At 37.3% G+C, this 23,905-nt stretch overlaps 1 protein-coding gene across 1 annotated transcript in view; it reads right to left on the bottom strand.

Annotated features, from left to right (window-relative positions):
- lamb2 (laminin, beta 2 (laminin S)) overlaps positions 1-23,905 on the bottom strand; it is a 51,132-nt gene that overhangs the window by 15,441 nt on the left and 11,786 nt on the right. Inside the window, exons 3-19 of the mRNA XM_048179242.1 lie at positions 16,145-16,314; positions 15,902-16,037; positions 11,842-11,915; positions 11,573-11,761; positions 11,424-11,487; positions 6,388-6,590; positions 5,640-5,760; positions 5,359-5,547; positions 5,097-5,276; positions 4,049-4,161; positions 3,478-3,557; positions 3,238-3,373; positions 1,845-2,003; positions 1,611-1,738; positions 1,146-1,275; positions 857-1,049; positions 620-763 (exon numbers count right to left, since the gene is read on the bottom strand). Coding sequence (XP_048035199.1) covers positions 620-763; positions 857-1,049; positions 1,146-1,275; positions 1,611-1,738; positions 1,845-2,003; positions 3,238-3,373; positions 3,478-3,557; positions 4,049-4,161; positions 5,097-5,276; positions 5,359-5,547; positions 5,640-5,760; positions 6,388-6,590; positions 11,424-11,487; positions 11,573-11,761; positions 11,842-11,915; positions 15,902-16,037; positions 16,145-16,314 — 2,409 coding nt within the window. The remainder of the gene's footprint in view (positions 1-619; positions 764-856; positions 1,050-1,145; positions 1,276-1,610; positions 1,739-1,844; positions 2,004-3,237; positions 3,374-3,477; positions 3,558-4,048; positions 4,162-5,096; positions 5,277-5,358; positions 5,548-5,639; positions 5,761-6,387; positions 6,591-11,423; positions 11,488-11,572; positions 11,762-11,841; positions 11,916-15,901; positions 16,038-16,144; positions 16,315-23,905) is intronic.

Raw genomic sequence — 23,905 nt, 5'->3', positions numbered from 1 at the left:
CAAACAGCTATGATGAAAACAAAAGAAAAAACATAAAAAAATGAAAGAAACAAACAAAAACACATAAAAAGAAACAAAGCAAGAAACAAAGAAACAAACAGCAACAACAAAAACAAAAGATAAACGATAAAAGATAAACAAAGGAAAACAAAGGAAAGAAACAAAAAACAAAACAAGAAAACCCTAACAAAAAAACAGCAAAAGAAAGAAAGAAAAACAATTCCAAACATCAAAGAAAGAAAGAAGGAAAGAAAAAACAAACATAAACAAACAAACAAACAAAAAAGCTAAATGTTATTGATGTTTTAGATCAGTAAGATTTTGTAATGTTCTTAAAGGATGTCTTTTCTCCTCACCAACGCTGCATTTAATTGATCCAAAATACAGCAAAAACAGTAATATTGTAATATATATATATTGAAATATATTAAAATTATTATTTTAATTTGTAAAAATATTTCACAATATTACTGTTTTTGCTGTATTTTACATCAAATAAATGCAGCCTTGGTGAGCAGAAGAGACTTCTTTTAAAAACATTAAATAATCTTACCGATCTAAAACTTTTAAAGAGTAATGTACCAGAGCAGGGAAAATGGTTTTAGAATATGTCTCTTACGTTTGCATCCGGAAGGGCCAAAGCCATAAGCCCCCGGTGCACATTTATCACAGCGGCGGCCTGATATGTTGGGCCTGCAGCGGCACTGACCACCACGGACATCACACTCTGAGCTGAGCGAACCCTGAGGATCGCACTCACAAGCTGTGGGAAGAATGTACTTGTCTTAATAAAAACATATACAAACGAAACCAAACAAACCCCATCTCAACCCCTAAATTCATTGCTGACACTCACGCAGCGCGCCGTCGTTAATGAGGGCAGACATGCTGGTGATGAGTTTAGCACACACTTCACTCATCTGTGGGCGGGACACACTCTTGGCAGTCTCGTGGCAGCGGTAACGCTCATAGCTCTGCTTCCGCGTGACGGAGGCAGGGTCTCCCGCGGTAAACATCTCTAGAGAAGAGTAACGAGGGAGAAGGGCAATCTAGGGAGGTGAGGGGATGAAAGGAACAAGTCAAGATGAGACAGAACATGAAGATGACCTGATAAGAGTCGAATAAAATCACAGATTTATGCTTACAGAGTCAACAAGTACAAAGGCATTAGTGGAGGTAGTGATGCTGTTCCGGTCAGCGAAACGAATGAACTCCACACGCAGTTTGTAACTCACTCCTCTCTCCAAACACACCGTCTGAGGCAGAACCACAAACCTGCCGCAGTGCAGAAATATTATAAGCAAAAATTACTTTCTGAGAAGATTCTGGGATACAGAAGTGAAGGAAAACATTTGTCAATGACTTTATTTCTTCTTTAGAACAAAAAGGAAGATATTTTGAAAAATGTCTCGACAGTCAGTGATGTCATTTGTTGTTTTGAACCCCACTGACTTTCATTATATGGACAAAAACAGTTGAAACATAATTCAAAATATCATCTTTTGTGTTCCACAGAAGAACGAAACAACATGAGGGTGAGTAAATAATGACAGAATTGTTATTTTTGGGTGAACTGTCCCTTTAAACATTCATAGATGTGTTTCACAGACCTGGCACCAGAGGGGAGCGATACGGTTAGCAGATCATCTGCAGGGATGGTGTTTCCACATGGACTGCTGGTAGGTATGGGGCCTGGTCTAATCACCATAACACGGACTTCCTGCCAGTCCCGTGGCATCTTTTAAAAACACATAAACGCATGAGTATACCCATAACACACTTCTTCTCTGAGTATGCCTATGAAGCCAATGGGGAGACATGTAATGTCTAAGTGTACCGTTTACCTGAAGCTCATAGCGAATGAGGATGTCATATTCCATAGAATATGGAATGTTGTTAATGGCGAACTCCAGCGTACCTCCTTCAGGAGCCCGTGCAAACCCAGTGCCTGTCCACGAGACGGGACGGCCCGGCTGGTACTCTCTTTCCTCAAATGCAGAGCCCTATCAAATATATTTTTTATACATTTATAATATTTCATATTTATTTTTGATTTTAAATAATTATTGATATCGGCCAGAATTTTAATATCGGTACATCGGCCCCAAGAAATATTTGATCAATTCACTCTAAAAAATGCTGGGTTAAAAACAACCCAAGTTGGGTTGAAAATGGCGATTGCAATCCAGCGATTGCGTTGTTTTAACCCAGCGGTCGGGTTAAATGTTTGCCCAGTTTTATTTAACCCAGCTATTGTTTAAAATTACTATATGGCTGGCTTAAAATGAACCCAAAATAGTTTAAAAATAAAAATCAGACACATAATTACTAGAGGCAATAATAATAATCAAACAGTGAACATTTTTTAATATGCAATTTAATAAATGTTTATTGTTTAATTACTATTCATTAAACTTATTAATACATGTTCATTCATTAAACATTAATAAATGTTAATTTTCAAAATATTTTGTTTTTTTTAAGCGAGCCATATAGTAATTTTTAAACAATAGTTGAGTTAAATAAAACTACCCAGCAGATTGCTGGATTTGTCCATTTTCAACCCAACTTGGGCTGTTTTTAACCCAGCATTTTTAGAGTGTCTCTCAAGAAGATATCTATATTACTTTCCTTTTGATGTTCCCATTGATGTTTCATTTAAAAATATACACTAAAAATTGCTGGGGTAAAAACAACCCAAGTTGGGTTGCAAATGGACAAACCCAGTGGTTGGGTTAAATGTTTGCCCAACATGCAGGGCAGTTTTATTTAACCCAACTATTGTTTAAAAATTAGAATGGCTGGCTTAAAATGAACCCAAAATAGATGGGAAATTAAAAATCAGACATATAATTACTAGAGGCAACAATAATAATCAAAAGGTAAAAATGTATAAATAAGCAATTTAATAAATATTTAATTATTATTCATTAAACATTAATAAATGTTCATTTCCAACATATTTTGTTTTTTTTAAGCGAGCCATAGTAATTTTTTTAAACAATAGTTGAGTTAATAATTTAACCCAATCGCTGGGTTAAAATAACCCAATCGCTGGGTTTGACCATTTTCAACCTAACTTGGGTTGTTTTTAACCCAGCATTTTTAGAGTGTCTCTTTAGAAGATATCTATATTACTCTCCTTTTGCCACTTGGCATACACCATTGATGTTTGATTAAAAATATATGTTCTGTTACTTGAGTATCAAAAATTATTTTTCCCAGTTCTGTACTTACTTGACCCAGTTTGGCATTTTCAGCCTCATAGATGTAGTGGTCGAGGGCCATAAAGAAATACCCAGACTTCACCTGGTTACACTGGCGTCCAATCATGTGACTCCGACAGTGACACTGTCCTGTTTCCATTGAGCATCTGAAGACAGTTAATGACCCAAAGTACATCATTATTATGCCAATTAAATTTTATGTTTATTTAAAAACCGCTGAAAACCTGAATCCAAACTGAATAATACTGACTGGTTGTCTGTAGCTCCACCCACATCACAGTCACACCCTCTGCAGCCAATGGCATCATGACTCAGGGCCCAGTGCTCAGGCTGTAGGAGAAACACAAAAAACACACACAGGTGTGATGGATTTAATAAAAAACAAATATGACATTTAATATTCAGATTGTTGACTACAGGTACCATACAAAATACTGTGACAGAACTATGGTATGCTGATGGAACACCATGATACTTGATACTAACGAAAATGCCATTGTAAAAATAATAAAGAATTACCATGGTACATATTCATAAAGTGATATGACATCACTTTAACACTAAAGGCATTTATTACTGGTCTAATTTCAGGATGCAGCTCTTCCTTTCATGCCATTTTAAGCCGTGTGTAAACCTACACCATCTGCCATAAGCCCCTAGGCTAAATGCAGACATTGTTGAGCAAACATTCTCAGTTCATGTTCCCACCCAGTAGAGAAGATACAAGGTACCAGTAAAAGCATGCAGTGCTTACTGGTGAATGATAACCCAAATGTTCTCAGAGAGGTGTATGGGGAAAAATAAACTTCTAAAATACTTACCAGACATTGGTTGCAGCTGTGTCCAGTGACCAGGCGTTTACAGAAGCAGTCTCCACTAACAGGGTCACACTGAGAGCTCCCGGACACTGTACCCCTGGGGTCACATTTACATGCTAAAGCAGACCAGTGAGAGAAAGAGAATGATTGTGAATCAAGAGTAAAATATACCAGAAAAATGTCTGTCAAATAGATCACGGTCTAACTTTGATTGAACAAAAAAAAGTGCTCTGAAATGTCAATGTGTCTAATAAAAATATGCTAGCGTTCAAAAAATTTTTAATGAAACTAACACTTTTAATTTAATGCAAGGATGCATTAAATTGATCAAAAGTGGCAGCGAAGACATTTATAATGTTTCTATCTCTAATAAATGCTGTTCTTTTTAAGTTTCTATTCATCAAAGAATCCTGAAGAAAAAAATATTACTTTTTCCAAAAAATATTAAGCAGTACAAATATTTTCAGCATTGATAATAATAAGAAATCTTTCTAAATTTAAATATCAGAATGAATTCTGAAGGATCATGTGACACTGAAGACTGGATTAATGACGCTGAAAATTTAGCTTTGCATCGATTACATTTTAAAATACATTAAATTAGAAAAGAGTTCATTTAAATTGAAAAATATTTCACAAAATTATTCATTTTTAAAATAAACTTAATCTTTAAAACACATATAATTTAATAACACTATTAAATGCAATCTTTATCAAATCTCAAAATAAATTTCCAGTTTTCATACTGTATAATTTTGTGCTGCCTAAATTCACTTGTAGCATTTAAAATGGTTTAGTTTTTAATGTTTTATTTATATATTTATATATTGGTTATTTAGACAAAGTAGTATAGTAGTATACTTTAATATGGACCATTTAGTTGTATCAACCATAATGAAAAAATTATCGGCTTATTGTAACACGAGACAAGTTTTTAGTGTGTTATTTTTCATTTATTTAGACAAAACAGCAAATATTTTAATATATCGGCAATTTATTGGCTATAACATGTAATATAATCCTCAGCTGACTGGTATCAGCTTGTACTTACGTTGGCAGCCACGAGGGTCGCTAGCACTGAGTCCAAAGAAACCAGGCTTGCATTTATCACAGCGTGGGCCTTCAACGTTGTCTTTACAACGACACTGCCCAGCAATCATGCGCGAAGAGGGGTCATCATGCCCGTCACAAATGCCACCGTTCAGAGAACCATCTGGGTCACAGTCGCAGGCTGACAGAGAGAATAGACATAAGCAATCATATACAGTATTATGCATAAATGTATATGTCTAGCATTTATGTTTCACACGTACCCACGCAGACCCCAGGGTCTCTGATGTCTCTCATTGGATCCTGATAGTAAAAAGGTTTACAGGTCTCACAGTTGCGGCCCATGGTGTTGTGGAGACAGTTGTCACACACTCCTCCACTGACTTTTCCAGTAGCCAGATACACCGCCATGTCAAAATGACACTTGTTGGAGTGACCGTTACAGTTGCATTCTGGGAAAAAGAGGAAAGTGTTAACTGTGGCATTGGAAATCTATGTCTGTATGCACTGCATGAGCAATATTTATATGGTTATTGATAATTACTCTTGCAGGCGTTGGTGTTACGGCCCTCAGCTGGTCTCCAGGGCAGGTCATTATAGAAGTCATCACACTTTTCACAGTTCAACCCATTCGTGTTGTGTTTGCACACACACCTCCCGTGTACCTAGAGATGGAAACGGCAAACTTCATCTCGTCTTGTAGCATTAACCTCTCTGGCAACGTAATGTTTGTCTCTCATTACAATAAGCCGATAATTTTTTCATTATGGTTGATAGCAACTAAATGGTCCATATTAAAGTTCTATACTACTTTGTCTAAATAACCAATATATAAATAAAACATTAAAAACTAAACCATTTTAAAGTGAATTTAGGCATTACAACATTTTAAATGTACAGTATAAAAATGGATATCCATTTTAAGGTTTGCTAAAGATTACATTTAACATTGTTATTCAATTATTAGTGTTTTTTAAAGATTAACTTTAAAGTCACCATGAAATCAAAATCTGATGTTGTGTTTACTGGCACAAGGGCGGGACAACCTGTCAATCACATGACATCACAGTAACAGCAAATCACAACCCTGCAATCAATTTTTCAATAGACAATCAAGTCCCGCCTTACATTTTTTAATGTTCAGGAAGTCGTTTGCCTTGGATATACGTCATAATAGGGAAGAAAACTTCCATTTCCAGCTAACTTTAAGTGAGAGTTAGAAGACACAAAAGTAGTCTAAATGTAAAAACAGGTCAAAATGAGCATGTACATCTAGCTACAGTTTAACTCACCATGCCCTCAATGTCATCCCTGATGCCGTCGATAGGAGCACACTCGGAGGCGTGGCCATAGCAAAAGCAGTTGCCCCTGACAACCAGCTCATACATGGCATAGTAGTATTTCTCTTTGATCTCGGGCCGTGAGTCCAGCAGATTATCACCCAGAGTGTGCAGCTTGGTGAAGTTCAGACGGAGATTAGTGATTTTTAGCTGGTCTGCAATATGAAGACATTGGGGTTAGTGGAGGATAGTGGCCTATAAACCAACAAGAATGCCATTTTTGAAGTGAGAATGGATGGAAAACAGCCGAAAAGCTATAGATATTAGGTACACTACCATTCAAAAGTTCAGGGTCAGAAAGATTTGTTTTGGAAGAAATGTATACTTTTATTCAAGAATGCCTTAAATTGATCAAAAGTTATTTAGACATTTATAATGTTACAAAAGATTTCTATTTCAAATAAATGCTGCTCTTTTGAACTTTTCATCAAAAAATCCTGAAGAAAAATGTATCATGGTTTCCATAAAAGTATTAGGGGCCGTTCACAGAGAAAGCGTTTTTCCATGTCAACGCGCTACTTTTCCATTGTTTTTCTATGTAAACAAATGCTAGATGGACGTGTATGACCATTGCGCTTGCGTCTTTTGCAGTGTCTCGTGCATGACAGCTGTAACACGGTTCATAGATGTGGGAAGAAGGAGGCGGGAACCGGCGAACGTTCAACAAAACTTTAATATAAAATAAACAAAGAACAAAACGAAAGTAATGCCGGCAGACCCTCGCGGACGTCTGCCGGCCACACAAACATAATAAACGTAAAATAAAAGGCCTGGTCCTCTCTCGTCCTTCACTGACTTTTATTCCAGCTCCTCCGTGAGAGACTCGAGGCCGGCACGCCTCGCAGGTGACGCTCATTTAGTCATCACGGCTCTCGCCCGCCCTGCTCGTCACATACCCCCAACGCCCCTCGCAGGCCGGGGGTACTCCGCGACTGCGCTTACTCCCCCCGGGGCCTGTTCGGCGGCCGCAGCACCTGGGGGTGACAGGACATTCTTGGTCCGGTTCCCAGACACACTGCCGCCCGGTCCTCAGCCAGCCGCTCTTCCTCGCGGTGCATGCGGTGGCACTGGACGCTGTGGACGGCCCGATCCTCGACGCCTCCTGGCGGCCGGCGATGGCTCCTGTGAGGGCAGCCGGCACACGGCTCCTCCCCTTTCAGGCTCCGGCCCACGGCAGAGACTCCTCCGCTCCCTCCAGGTCCAGGACGGCAGCCACCCCACCTCGTCCCAGAGCAGGCATCCGGGTCTCCGCGGCTCCAGAACCGGCGTCTACACAACTCCCGCGTTCCGCAACAAAGCGACTTTAATCGGCACCAATACGGTTCAAATAAAGGCAAAGAACAAAACGAAATAAATGCCGGCAGACCCTCGCGGAACGTCTGCCGGCCATCAAACATAATAAAACTGAAAATAAAGTCCAGGTTTCCTGGTCCTCTCTCGTCCGTTCACTGAGAAAGTCGCTCCTCCTTTTCCATGCCTCAACGCGCTAGCTTTTCCATCCGTGTTTTTCTATGTAAACAAATCGCTAGATGGACGCTCATGTATCACTCATTCACCGGCCTTCGCGCCTTTCCCTGCACGTGCTCTCGCCCGCCCTGCTCGTCACAACAGCATTCTAAAAATGCGGTGCTCAAGTTAAAATCAGTTCAACTTTAAAAACGAGTCTCAAGACCTTGCGTTTTTTCCCCATTCCACTGTCTGCATCTCGGATTTTTCAAAGCAAAAATGCGTTCTGTGTGAATGAGCCCTTAGGCAGCACAACTGTTTTTTTTTTCAACATTGATGATAATAAGAAACATTTCTTGAGTAGCAAATCAGCATATTAGAATGATTTCTGAAGGATCATGTGACACTGAAGACTGTGATGATGCTGAAAATTCAGCTTTGCCATCACAGGAATAAATTACTTTTTTTTAAAATATATTCAAATAGAAAACAGTTATTTTAAATTGTAATTATATTTATCAATATTACTGTTTTACTCTATTTTTTATCAAATCAAATCAGATTTTGGTGAACACAAGAGACTTTTGACCAGTTGTGCATTAACTGTCTACAAATAAAACTGCAAGAAAAGACATTCTCAAAATGTCATGTACAGTAGTCTTGAACAGATCTGGCCCTATTAAAAAGAGTAATAAAAGTAACAAAGTGCTTATAATTTTGTGTTATGATGCCTAAATGATGTTGTGATGTTGGGAAAAATCAAAATTGCACCAAAATCGTAAATCACTCCAAATGATCATCAAGTACACAATCACGAACATCCAATTATGAGAACATTCCCCAACCCCTGTAAAAAAATCCCTAAACCCTGTTAACCAATGACCTCTGACCCCTTCTCCCCTCAGCCAATGGCCTGCTCATCAGTGGGAGGTCACAGTCAGTTGAGCGTGGAGGCCTTTAGCAGGAGTGTGGCGGATAGACTCCTGTTACGCTTCACAGAAACTCAATGAAGTGGGACTTGTGTGATTTATAAGGAGAAGAGTTGGAGGGAAAATCATGGCATTCTAGTCGTGTTTGTGTGTGTGTGTGAGAGAGAGAGAGAGAGAGAGAGGGCACACATCCCAACATCAGAGAATGCAGCTTCTGTGCACATGCTGTTTGTTCCAGTCATGCTCTATATGTCCAGTATAAGAGAAAGTGAGAGCCACACAGAGAGTGTGAGATCAATTTATACACACTCACACTGTGCATGACTGAGAACTCACAGCTGTATGGCAATAGCACCCTGACCGGCTGAACATTATTTGTTCATCCTTCTGAGATTGTCCCCATTTGTAAATCTGAACATTTCAATATGTAGGAAAGCAAATATTTGTAGAAAACATTTTTATTTAAAAATAAAAAAGACATTAATTACCACTATAACCAGCAGATGGCGGCAGAGCAGCATTTATTTGCTAATCTATTAGCCATTTCCTGTAATAGTTTTTCACTCAGTTTCGCTTTTGAATAAATATCAGGCCTAAACATTATAAAATCACTAGGTTTAAAAATACATTTTGTCAAAGTGAAGTATGAAGTACTCACAAAATCTCATGAAAAACAATAACTTTTCTTGCGAATGAATTACACAGAATAAGAAGTTGTCAGTCAGTGTAGCACAAGCTCAATGATTTTGGTTCACTTATGAAAACTCACATTTTATTAAATGAATCTAACTAAAGTACACAATAAATCTTTAATTTACAGTGTTAACAAAAGTGTGAAAACTGATGGTCGAATTAAATTTTGCTGAGGAGGAACATTGAGACACGTCTTTTTTTCTTTTTTTATATCATGTTTTAATGTTTTATTTTCAATAAGAAACAAAATACTGACTTCTTAATAGTTTTACAATAATCTTGTTCTGTACTTTTTACTGCAAATGCAATGTACGCATACATTTGTAATTATGTACTGTACACATACAAACAAGTTACAACATGCAGAGGAAATCTAAAAAAAGAGGGAAAACTGAGTGATAAAGCTTGAAGAAGAGAAAACGAAATGGCTATGAGATGAAGGCTGTACCTGTTTATATCTGTGTGTTGGGTTATTAGTATTCATTATATACTAGATGTCTCATCTGAAACTTTCATTCATTTGTTCATACTATCTGTTGGCAATTTAGGTTATTTCATAGCTCACTTTAAATTTTCATTATTAAAAAATACTGCAAAAGGTAAAACATATGTAAATGGACAAAAAGTGAATGAAGATCCAGCCTTTGATTAAATAAGCTCCTGTTAACCACAGCAATGTAACAGCAAAGCAGATTTTAGTTCTCTATTTAGTATATTTTAATTTAATAAATGAAATATTATATAAATGACATTATTAATATGATCATAAAATTATGTGGTAACGCATTACAAATAATTTGAGTTATGTAATCAGATTTTTTCAACTTTTTTCAAGTAACTAGTAAAGTAACACTTACTTTTAAATTTACAACAAAAAATGTCTGAGTTACTTTTAATATAAAACCATTTCTGTGCAAAAAGATGCATCTTAAAGGTGCCGTAGAACGTGTTTTCAAAAGATGTAATATAAGTCTAAGGTGTCCCCTGAATGTGTCTGTGAAGTTTCAGCTCAAAATACCCCATAGATTTTTTTTAATTAATTTTTTTAACTGCCTATTTTGGGGCATCATTATAAATGCGCCGATTCAGGCTGCAGCCCCTTTAAATCTCGCGCTCCCCGCCCCCGGAGCTCACGCTTGCCTTAAACAGCATAAAGTTCACACAGTTAATATAACCCTCAAAATGGATCTTTACAAAGTGTTCGTCATGCAGCATGTCTAATCGTGTAAGTATGGTATTTATTTGGATGTTTACATTTGATTCTGAATGAGTTTGATAGTGCTCCGTGGCTAAAGCTAACATTACACACTGTTGGAGAGATTTATAAAGAATGAAGTTGTATTTATGAATTATACAGACTGCAAGTGTTTAAAAAATGAAAATAACGACAGTCTTGTCTCCGTGAATACAGTAAGAAATGATGGTAACTTTAACCACATTTAACAGTACATTAGCAACATGCTAACGAAACATTTAGAAAGACAATTTACAAATATCACTAAAAATATCATGGATCACGTCAGTTATTATTGCTCCATCTGCCATTTTTCGCTGTTTTCCTGGCTTGCTTACCTAGTCTGATGATTCAGCTGTGCACAGATCCAGACATTAATACTGCCTGCCCTTGTCTAATGCCTTGAACATGAGCTGGCATATGCAAATATTGGGGGCGTACATATTAATGATCCCGACTGTTACGTAACAGTCGGTGTTATGTTGAGATTCGCCTGTTTTTTGGAGGTCTTTTAAACAAATGAGATTTACATAAGAAGGAGGAAACAATGGAGTTTGAAACTCAATGTATGTCTTTTCCATGTACTGAACTCTTGTTATTCAACTATGCCAAGGTAAATTCAATTTTTAATTCTAGGGCACCTTTAAGTATCCAGTTGGAGGTTAGAATTGTTAAGGTTCACTTACTCTGAATGTTAGGGCTGTAAGGGTCTTCGATCCGAATAGCAGGGTCAAGAACACGATAAATCACCTGAGAAAAGAGAAAGTGCAGTTCAGCAAACAAATTACATAAAAAAAGTTACTGATGCAAAGTATTCCAACTGAATTACTCTCACCTCTCCTTCTGTTGATGGCTCGATGTCCGAATATCTGGATTCGCAGATAACATCATCAACCTTACGAAGAGGACTCTGAGAAATTCCCGGGAAGTTGGACTCACAGTCGGAAGAGAAGTAACGGTACACCTGCCAGGTTCGACCAAAATCTGCAGATCGCTCGATCAACATGGCTGCCGGACGGAAAGTCTGTGTACAAAAACAATTGAGAGTATAAGGTCAGTTTTGGAGAGAAAGTGATTTCTTGGAGGAAAAAAACAAATTCTTACCTTAAATGTCATGATGAGATGAGTAAAGTGAAACTCTGCCTCCAGGTCCAGCTGAAGGTAAACGTCAGACTTCCCTGAGGAGAGAAAAGAGTTCATATTCACATTAATGATCCAAGGCGCCAACAATAGCTATCAGCAATTTCCCAAAAGTCCCTTCTACTGTAATAAGATGATGTCATGTAAAGAAGAAAATTATATCAAATACTCTTGGAGCTTGTGTGCATTGTGTGATATACCAGGTAAACAGTTTAGATGGTTAGTGGGTAACATTAGCTGAATTTGATTTGGAAATGTAATAAGGTTCTGACTCAGAATAACAATGCACAGCAATATGCACATTACAAACACAGTGTCCTACAGTGACTGAGCAAAGCTAGAAATAGATGGGGTGGTTTAACAATCTACTTTTGTTCTGTTCATTTCTTACTTTGACAGTTCATTATTCATCTGGAGTGACGTATTCTGCAGAGCTGGCACCATATAGAGCTCACCTGTGTCTCCCTGCATTACCATTACAAAGCTGTAACTCAGTCCACTGCTGCAGCCCTTTGTGTGACTGCTGGATTTAACATGCGTTTCATAATCAACAGCTAAACAGGAAGGAAAGGAACGCTGAGGAAAAGAGAGACAGGTTGTACCGCAGCCGAAGAGAATGAGGGGGGAGAGGCCAGCGGAGGTCAAGTGGAGCACAAAAGGAAAGTGGCTGAATGACTTGCTGTTTTTTCAATTCATGTTTCAGTGTTTCGGCTGGAAGAGGAAGTCGTTAAAGGCGTTAAGCCTCAAACCAGAGCACATGCCAAAGAGCCATGAAAAAGACTACTCCTACAGTATGTGCAGCACCTGATTTTCACTATAGAACACGTGACACGTCATGAAGAAAGCCAGAGAAAGGCAATTTTTGTCATCATTGTGAACAACATTAAATAATTATCCAATTAAATAGACACAATTGTCAATAACAGGACATTTAGCCTTAATTAAGCTGTCACTAAGTAGGGGGCAACTAGTTTGGGACCAAACTTTGGTTTCTCGTTACTGATAAACTTACATTTAATGTATTTGTTCATTTTCAATTGATCAGTTTTTTTTAAATGCCTTAAAAAGTACTGTAATTGCACACCAAAATGTACCGTATCTGGTATCCACTTGTATAATACCAATAGAGGGGCCATGACAGGAACCACTTGTGAGACATGTTCTACAAGTGCTGAACAACTGATCTACTGTTCATTATACAGCATTGTTACAGAAAAGTCACTGAAGCCATAGTGACCATGAGCAAAAATAGTGACCATTTCCTGAAAACGCCCATATTTAATTCGCTCATTTTGGTGCACACAGAGAAGACACATAGGGGCCTCAGGCACTTAAACTATAAAAGGAACTTTGTTACAATGTAAAGAGGTATTGTTTTGGATAAAATGACATATAATATCTAAATATAATTTCTGCCCCTCAGGCATCAGTGTTTGGGAAGCTTCTAGAAAGTGTAGCTTGCCAAGCTACAAGCTAATTAAAGTAGTAAAAAGTCAGTAGAGTATAAGCAATTAAAAAAAGAAGCTTACTACAAATAGCAATTTGTTTATATCTAAATACATTACTTCATATTGAGTAAAATAGCCAGTGTTGGGGGTAACTCATTACAAGTAACTTGAGTTATGTAATCAGATTACTTTTTCAAGTAACTAGTATTGCAATATTTTTTCAATATACAACAAAATATCTAAGTTACTTTTTCAAATAAGTAACGCAAATTGCTTTTTCACATTTATTGCTTTCCTGTCCCCTTGTTGAGAGAAATAAAGTGCAGAGGTGTTGTGTGCACTGTGTAGTTCTAGACTAAATGTGAACATGCATTTACTCATCTTACTTGCACAAAAACATTCAGTATTCCACAAAATGAATAAAACAGTGAAATGCAATCTCAGAATTTTACGCAATCCTGTAATAATTAACTATATTAGATTATATAAATATTTACTTTATTAACCAATGACTTTGCTGCTGACCTTCAGTGATCTAATTCAGCCATAATAATTTCTTCTCCCTTTTCCTATTCTTCTTTAAACCAGAATGGCGCTTTCAGCTTTTTCTTTGTTTGAGCTGCGCCCTCTACTGTACAGGCATAAATATGCATTTCCTTCAGCTTGAGGCTTATTCATTTCACTTTCGGTGTGAAAGGGCCTTATTTTGCCAAAAATAGAACTTTAGCCCAGCCCAGGTAAGAAAAAGTAACGCAAAAGTAATGTAACACATTACTTTTCATAAAAAGTAATGCAATTGGTTACTTTTTTAGGGAGTAATGCAACATTGTAATGCATTACTTTTTAAAGTAACTTTCCCCAAAACTGAATACAGCTATATTAAGTACACAATACAATGTGATATTAAAAACTACCATTTAGCATTTGGCGCATTGCACTGCTACTCGTTCAAAAATGTAACTTGTTACTAGAAAATTCTAAATTATTTTTTAAAATAAATCAATTACTATCATGCGAATATGTAGTTAAGTTTGTGGCATCTCTAATTTTAGTTAGTCACTCCCCAACACCCAACAATGCAGCCCACAAGTGCACTTAGCAGAGTAAACAATAAATGCTGAGTGCATTAGGTTCAGGTATTAGCCTGTAGCTTTTTCTTGCTCTATTTAAGTTTTCTGTCTTTCCATCCTTTTTCTTTTCCATGTTCTGCTCTATTAGAGTTTGGGTTTTCCTCTTTCATCCTCTCTGCCTCTCTGTGTGGGTATGCCAGCAGCAGGCTGTCTGTAATTATCTCTAATACTGCAGGGTTTAGGGAGTGTGTGTCAGGGTGAGCTTGGACATCTGAGCTTTGAAATACAGCCAAATCATCCAACAAACTTCCTCTGTTTCTGCACTCTTGTACATACTTCCATTCTGAACATCCATCGTAATTGTACTTCAAAAAGTTAGGGCTGTCATTATTGACTCATAAAGCCACTTATTTTTTATAGACTGTTTGTAATGTTTCTGAATTTTCCTCATTTGGGGGCTTTTGTCAGCAAAAACACATGTGATTATTTGTTATTAATTTTATTAGTTAATTAGCATATATAATTTCTATTTATATAATACTATAAAATATTTATATTATCATTTATATATATTTTTATTCACATTAATGTACATTACATACACTAACATTCAAAAGCCAAGGCTGCGTTTATTTGAACAAAAATACAGTAAAAACAGTAATATTGTGAAAAATATTATTACAATTTGAAATAAATGTTTTCTTTTTGAATATATTTTAAAATGTCATTTATTTCTGTGATGGCAAAGCTGAATTTTCAGCATCATTACTCCAGTCTTCAGTGTCACATGATCCTTCTGGTTAAAATCAAATCATTCTGATTAAAACATTTATTATTATTTATGTTGAAAACAGTTGTGCTGCTTAATATTTTTGTTCTTATTCTTTACTGTCACTTTTGATCAATTTAATGTGTCCTTGCTGAAAAAATGTAGGCTATTCATTTCTTTCAAAAAACAAAATCTTAATGACCCTAAACTTTTGAACGCTAGTGTATTTTAAAATATTATTCATAAATATTTAATTTAATTTCACTTATTCTATTAACTGTTTTAGACTAATTTGCCCCAGCACTGGACTTCATTCTGAGTGCATGCACCTCTCTCCCTCAGCCCCTGTGTTATTAATAGACGCTCTGAACATCAACCTTCTAATAATATATGTGAAGCGTTTCCAGTCCATGCCAAGCAGCTGGGTTTGGAGGGCTCAAGGAGGCAATCAAATTTCCTGCCAACATATTACTCTACATTTGACAAATGAAACCAAACGGATGTGTGGATTTCCATCAAAACATCATTGAAGCTGTAGATTAGGTTTTCTGTATGCCTTAATTAACAGCTGGCTGAAGTTGGAGCCATGGCTCAGCGGTTAACACAGACATGTTAAACTGTGTTGGCCATGCAGATCCAACTCTGACATATCTATGTCTTATAAAGCATAAAAAGCCCAAAAAAATACAGCTACCAGTTGAAAATGGACATTTGACATGAAAGTCTCATTCTCTCACCATTCTCGGACTGCCACCAGGACTTCTTGCGGTGTGGTTTGAAGGTGGTGATGACATTCTCGATGCGGTGACTGATGGGGTTTGAATAAGGATCATAAGGTCGCCGTGAATCACAGTGGAAACACTTCTTCTCTTCCTACATAAGGTCAAGAGTCAAAAATGGAAAGGATCAGCTCTGCAGCATCAGGATAGTCACAAAAAACTCAAAATGGTGTTTGTGTATTGTCTATGACGACTGGTGACCTGCAGATGGCTGACAATGCAGTAGGGTTCTCTCCTTCGCAGGCCGCAGGTGGACGATGCTTTCAAGTTCATTTCCCGCCCCACCAAGAGGTCGCCGGTTGCAGGGTAACAGCTTCCATGGGTGCAGCCGTGGGCATGATCAGGCTCCTGTGCGCTGGCCGTTGACAGGACTTTTAAGGAAACAGAGATAAAGGAAATAGACACAATGAGCAGAACATAATTGTATTTTTATAATGTTGTTCAAGTAGAAGATTTAGTGTACAAGAAAAAACTGAACATCAAATTTTTGTTCTCTTGCCAGTTTGGCCAACCAGAGCTCAAGCTATTTTCCATTAAAGTTCAGCAAATGCCAAGTTTCCACAAAAAGTCCCTTTAGGCTGTGGTGGTAGGGACCAACAATGCTGCCTTAGCATGATGGGAAATGATTTGGCTGTATAACAAAATAAATAAATAAATAAAAAATATTGTGGGTTTTTTATTTTTTTATTTGGCTATTCAGTTTCTCAAAGAATACCATTAGACATATTTTCTCAATCCCTCCTTGTTTCAGTAACAAAAAGTAGCTTAGTTGGTAAATTTGATGCTTTTACATGAATTAGATAAAACTTTTGTAATGATTCAATTAAAAATGATTAAAGGTGCCCTAGAACTTTTAAAAGATGTAATATAAGTCTAAGGTGTCCCCTGAATGTGTCTGTGAAGTTTAAGCTCAAAATACCCCATAGATTTTTTTTAATTCATTTTTTTAACTGCCTATTTTGGGGCATAATTAGAAATTGAGCCGATTCAGGGTGTGTGGCCCTTTAAATCTAGTGCTCCACACCCAAGAGCTCGCGCTTGCCTTAAACAACATAAAAAAAGTTCAAACAGCTAATATAACCCTCAAAATGGATCTTTACAAAGTGTTTGTCATGCAGCATGTCTAATCGCGTAAGTACAGTGTTTATTTTGATGTTTACATTGATTCTGAATGAGTTTGAGGCTATGCTCCGTGGCTAACGGCTAATGCTACACTGTTGGAGAGATTTATAAAGAATGAAGTTGTGTTTATGAATTATACAGACTGCAAGTGTTTAAAAATGAAAATAGCGACGGCTCTTGTCTCCAGTGAATACAGTAAGAAACGATGGTAACTTTAACCACATTTAACAGTACATTAGCAACATGCTAACGAAACATTTAGAAAGACAATTTACAAATATCACTAAAAATATCATGTTATCATGAATCATGTCAGTTTTTATTGCTCCATCTGCCATTTTTCGCTGTTGTTCTTGCTTGCTTACCTAGTCTGTTGATTCAGCTGTGCACATCCAGACGTTCTGCCCTTGTCTAATGCCTTTCATAATGTTGGGAACATGGGCTGGCATATGCAAATATTGGGGGCGTACACCCCGACTATTACATAACAGTCGGTGTTATGTTGAGATTCGCCTGAAGGAGCGAAACAATGGAGTTTGAGACTCCCTGTATGTCATTTCCATGTACTGAACTCTTGTTATTTAACTATGCCGAGGTAAATTCAATTTTTGAATCTAGGGCACCTTTAATTGTTTCTGTGTGTGTTAAAATCATTTAGTACATAAAGATAAATAAGAGTAATACCTCTGTTTGGGGGATATAAACAAAAACGATTCTTAATCATCATCATTTAATGAAAAATACTATATCAACTTATTTTCTACATCTTTCTATTTGGTCAAAAAGATTATTTCTCTGATTGAAAAACAAAACAAAAACAAAAAACAAAACAGAACTATCGAAATATTGCCAAAAGTCCTAAACACTTAACACGTTATCTTGAGTTAAAACTTATTGTATGTATCGAGAGAGAGAAAGAGAGACAGAGACGGCGGCTACGAGATTTCAAGTTTCAGAATAACTTTTTACAACACCCAACAGCTGCTAAACATTCCTGCCAGTGTCCCAAACAAACTCTATGTGAGATGATATTAGGGTTTGCAGTCAAGAAAGCTGGGACTGCTTCAGACAGGTGCTGTGATACACATATACACTCGTATATGTGATCTTTAATGTCACATTGTATTGTGTACTTAATATAGCTGTATTCACTTGTGTGCGTAATTTGTCTTATGGGTTTCTAGCTTTTAATCTCAGAAATCAAATGTAAACTAACACACAAATAGAATTAGGAAATCGTAGTCACGTGAATGAACGTGAGGAGCCTGGGAAAACTTTTGTTTACAGCATTTATCCTTCAGAGATCTGTGTCTTCAACACAAGACAGCTGCGTCTGTCTGGCACTGTACCATCTCTCACCCTTCTGCCACCAAATACACACACACACACACACACACACACACACACACACACACACACACACACACACACACACACACACACACACAAGTACCCGGCCTCACACATCAACACAGGGAAACACACTCACCTGGAGCCAAACTCCAAAAAAGTTATAAAGTAAACTACAGGAACTGATGGGAAATTTCCTGAGAAATGAATTCAATTCAAATTCAAGGGAAAACCATCTCCATCTCTTTTGCCAACAGGCAGAACAACTAACCACAGATAAGTCTAGATACAATGATTTAATCTTTCTGGCAGTGTGTTGACCACAAAACAGTGAGAAAGTGGACAGAAGCTGAATAATGGAAAGCAAAAGCTAAAATGTGAATGAGAGGAGTTCTTCTGCTATAAGGGTTAGTGCATGCAAAAATGAAACTCCTGTCATAAATGTACTCAGCTTCATGTTTCACATTTTGAAAAATCCATCGTTGTTTTGGACCCTGCTAAATTTCATTGTATGGACAAAAATTATTTTGTGTTCCATACATGATTGGAACAATAAGGTTGAGTAAATGATGACAATTTTTGGGTGCACTATTCTTTTAAATATTCTTGGCTATACAAACCCCAGCAGGTAGCAAGAGCAAAATGAAGTCACGGATTGAGGACGAAAAGTTCACTTTAGGGAATGACAAATGGAAATAGTTTCTCATTTAGTCGCTACACCCACAATGAGCTGATAATAAATGCTGACAGCGAGAACACGGAGTTCATGCTGTTGTTGTCATGTTTTTATGATGATCAAACCATGTGGCTTTAGTAGCCTCTCACTCATATATGCAAGTTTCATACTATGTCCGAAGTTCTGCTTGAGAAAGCTGCCCTTCGGTCAGTGTGTGTGCCACTCGCTGCTTCTGCCTTACATGGACAAGCTCTCAGGAATGTGGGAGGACAGCTGGCACGGCAGACATACCTCAGAGCTAACAAAGACCTGCTGTTGCCTTACTGTACTCACTGAGGAGATTTCAAACTAAACACCCCATAGTCAAGGTAGTCAATATGACAGAAATACATAAAATGCATACCATTCTTGGATGGTGTTGAATAGAATATACTGATTACAATAATGAATATTACAAAGAAAACTATGTAGTACAATGTACGGAACCCCAAAAATATGTAGGCTATATCGTGGCCACAAATGAACAATTAGTTCCCACGACTTACTAACAAGTCAACACGTTTTACTAATTCATTCCCTTGTTTTAAGTAAACTGTGCGCACAATTTAATCATTTGTTCCCGCGTTTTATTAAATCATGCACACAGTATAATTATTAGTTCCCTCGTCTTACTAAATCGTGGCCACATTGTATATGTTGCACTTTATTTAACAGCAAGGCCGTAACCATATCTTGAACACTGGGGGACCTTTTTTGTTTTGTTTTTTTGCGTTGGGGGGGCGATTAAATTAAATATTTAAAGGATTAAAAGGGAATAAGTAAGCAATAAGGTACAAGAGGCTGTAATGTATCATGAATAAGTGACGGCTGAAGGGTGTTGTTAGGCACGACGCAAAGCGGAGTGCCTGCAACCCCTTCAGCCGTGACTTATTCACGATGCAGTACAGCCTCACATACCTTATTGCAGCACTAGCCTCAAGTACCTTATTACTTTTAGAAAACGCTTAAAACATAATACAAATATTAAAGCCAAAAATATGTATAATACATATATAAGTAAACTTTCACTAAAAGCCTTCCTTCCGCCGGTAAAAAAATAGTCCCTGACCGTGAATAGCAACAGAAGTTACATTATTATGCCATTAGATGGCGGTAAAGACTGTCTTTGTGAGTTTGTCAGTCAGTAGCGAAGACTCTTACATTGAAAAGACTGAATTGTTGTGAACACGGAACAAGACACAACTGACAAATGCTTTGACTAGCGCTGTCAGTCACGGGAAAACCCCTTAACTGTTAAAAGGACAAGATAATACATCAGACATTTAAACAGATTTTTTATTATGAACATAAGACTGACCTGAAGGAAAATGCTAAATCTGAATGCAGGTAATAAACTCTTTTCTACATAATACAGTAAGCTTCAATGAACAATACCAACTGAGAACATACAGTTTATGTTGCTAAGAGTGGTTGCTAAGGGTGTTGTGTAGTGATACACAGAACCGTTGGGTGAAGCGGTCATAGCCGTGTTTTATTGTGAATAAAAAACAGCTATTGACCAATCAGAATCAATCAAAGGAACTAACCTTTTTATAAAGAAAAATAAATAAGAATGTAGTTATTAAGTAGTCATTTTAAACTATTTGCAAATAATATTTATAATATGCATTCAATCACTCGTATTCATATGTCTAATATGTAAAAAACAAAAAAAATTCTTGACTCTTCACATTCAATTATGAATTACATGAATTATGTAAATAGCATATGTTTCAAAACGGTGAAATATTTAAAAAAGTTGAGTAGCTTGCATCACTGGTATAAATTACTGTTGGGCGCTGATCATTTCTATCTTAAAACACTTACACTTGCTACTTACATCTTACCACACACTCTCTCCCTGCTCAAAGCGTCACGCTGGAATTCACACTCGTCTTTTGTGAACCTGTGAACCTTCTTTGATTTGATTGGCCATCTCAATCTTTTTGGCCAATAATGAGCCGGCGTTCTGACGTAGAACCCCTGAAGTGCTGCACTATGTTTACTACGTGATCAGCATAGGAGAATGACATGGAAGAGAAGAAATTGTTGAATAAAGTTGTTATTTTTGTTTTTGCACACAAAAAAAGTATTCTTGTCGCTTTATAAACATTAAGACTTCATAACGCTTCATAACATTAAGAATACAACCACTCTAGTCAATGTCTTTACTACCTTTCTGGGCCTTGTGTAATTGTGTTATAGTCTATTGGAGGTCAGAGAGCTCACGGATTTAATACAAAATATCTTAATTTGTGTTCCAACAATGAACGAAGGTCTTACGGGTTTGGAACGACATGAGGGTGAGTAATGACAGAATTTTCATTTTCGGGTGAACTAACCATTTAAGCTTAGGTTTAGGGGTAGGTTCAGGGTAAGTACTGTACCTAGTTATTACCAATTTTTGTAATAATTATAATAAGTACATGGTATGTACATGGGGAACAGGATTGTAAAATAAAGTGCTACCATTTGTTCCACTGTTTTATTTCAATCAAAATGAGGGAACAAATTAGTACAGCATGGCCACAATATACTAAACTGAGGGAACAAATTATTATATCCTGAGCATGATTTAGTAAAATTAGGGAATGAATTAGTAAATCGTGGCTATGATATATAAAGGTGCTGGTCATATAATTAGAATATCGTGAAAAAGTTCCTTTTTTTATTGTAAATTATTTAAAAAAATGAAACTTTCATTTATACTAGATTCCCTACATGTAACGTAAAACATTTCAAAGGTTTTTTTTTTTTTTTTTTTTTTAATTTGTTGATTAGAGCATACAGCTCATGAAAGTCCAAAATCCAGTATCTCAAACACTTGGGAGAGCTTCACAATGAGTCGAATGAAGCTGGAGTCAGCGCATCAAGAGTCACCACACTCAGACATCTTCAGGAAAAGGACTACCAAGCCACTTCTGAAACAGAAACAACGTCAGAAGCTTCTTACCTGGGCTAAGGAGAAAAAGAACTGGACAGTGAACAGTGGTCGAAAGTCCTCTTTTCAGATAAAAGTAAATTTTGCATTTCATGTTAAAATCATGGTCCCAGAGTCTGAAGGAAGACTGGAGAGGCACAGAATCCAAGCTGCTTGAAGTCTAGTGGGAAGTTTCTGAAGTTAGTAATGATTTGGGGGGGCCGTGACATCTGCTGGTGTTGGTCCATTGTGTTTTATCAAGTGCAAAGTCAATGCAGCCATCTTCCAGGAGATTTTGGAGCACTTTATGCTTCCATCTGCTGACAAGCTTTATGGAGATGCTGATTTCCTTTTCCAGCAGGACTTTAGCACCTGCCCACAGTGCAAAAACCACTTCCAAGTGGTTTGCTGACCATGATATTACTGTGTTTTATTGGCCAGCCAACATGCCTGACCCCTGAATCTATGGGATATTTTCAAGAGAAAGATGAGAAACAGTCGATCCAACAATATACAGATGATCTGAAGGCTCAATAGTGCCTCAGCAGTGCCACAGGCTGATCACTTCCATGCCACACTTCACTGATGCTGTAATTTGTGCTAGGAGCAAGTCATTTGCTGTAATATGTGCTGCCGATCAAGTATTGAGTGTACAAATGAACATACTTTAAAGAACTTGAACTTTTCTGTTTTGAAAATCCATTTTTTGATTGATCTTAGGAAATATTCTAATATTTTGAGATACTGGATTTTGGACTTTCATGAGCTGTACGCTCTAATCATCAAAATTAAAAACAAAAAAAAACTTTTGAAATGTTTTACTTTACATGTAGGGAATCTAGAATATATGAAAGTTTCATTTTTTAAAATAATTTACAATAAAAAAATGAACTTTTTCACAATATTCTAATTATATGACCAGCACCTGTATATACAAACTCAGTCTCAGTGTGGTACAGTGCAGCCTGTACAGTAGGGCAGAATGTGTTATCTATATCTCTGAAAACACAGCCACAGCCCACAGTGATTGTGGACCAGTGATATCCCATGATGCTCTGTGGTGTCCTGTTTGTCCTGTCTGAGTTAATCTCCTGGCATGACCCAGAGGATGAGGCAAAGAGAGAGCAACTCTTTCTCTGTCTTTCTCTCTCTTACATACATTCAGACTTTCTCTTGAATGTTTTCATACATTTTTTCTCTTCTGTAAATCTAATAAACCTCCATCCCTCTATTATCTGTAGTCTTCAGTTTCTGCTGGTCTGGGTTTGGTTCTGTGTGCCAGGTAGGGATTATCACAGCTGGGACTGTGCGCTTTGTTCAAGAGCTCCACTTTTTCATTTTCTTGCATCTCTGCCCCTCTCAGCTTTCAGAGGGGGATTGTTTTCGACCAGGGAAAGCAGAGAATCGCCTCCTTGTGTCTCTAACCCCAGAGAGACATTTTATCTTGGGGACTGTTCATTTGACGGGAGAGGAAAAAGTGACACTAACATAGCACATTGTTCAGCAGCTGAGTGACAGAAAACAGCCGGTCACTTTCTAAATAGTCCATTAAGAAGCACAGAAGCCCCTCTGAAACATTTTTAAGCAAGGTTTTTACACAAATACTGATAAAAGCCACTACACAAACTATCACGGGTCAAATTTTTAAATCTTGGTAATCAGTATGCATTGACCTTTGACTTACAGTCCACATTCATCCACCTGCTGCTGGAGTGCAAAAAATTAGGTAAGAATCCACTAGGGATCTGACCAGGGATGGATGGACCGTGACAGAAGCCAGAACTTCTAAATATGTCTGTACTGACACTTTGACCCTCCCTGTGACAAAGCTTCTAAGAATTCAACCCCAGATATG

The sequence above is a fragment of the Megalobrama amblycephala genome, linkage group LG24, assembly GCF_018812025.1.
Source record: "Megalobrama amblycephala isolate DHTTF-2021 linkage group LG24, ASM1881202v1, whole genome shotgun sequence".
Classification (NCBI taxonomy): Eukaryota; Metazoa; Chordata; class Actinopteri; order Cypriniformes; family Xenocyprididae; genus Megalobrama; species Megalobrama amblycephala.
Note: the sequence above shows the minus strand (reverse complement) of the source record. Positions and strands in the feature narration are given on the sequence as shown.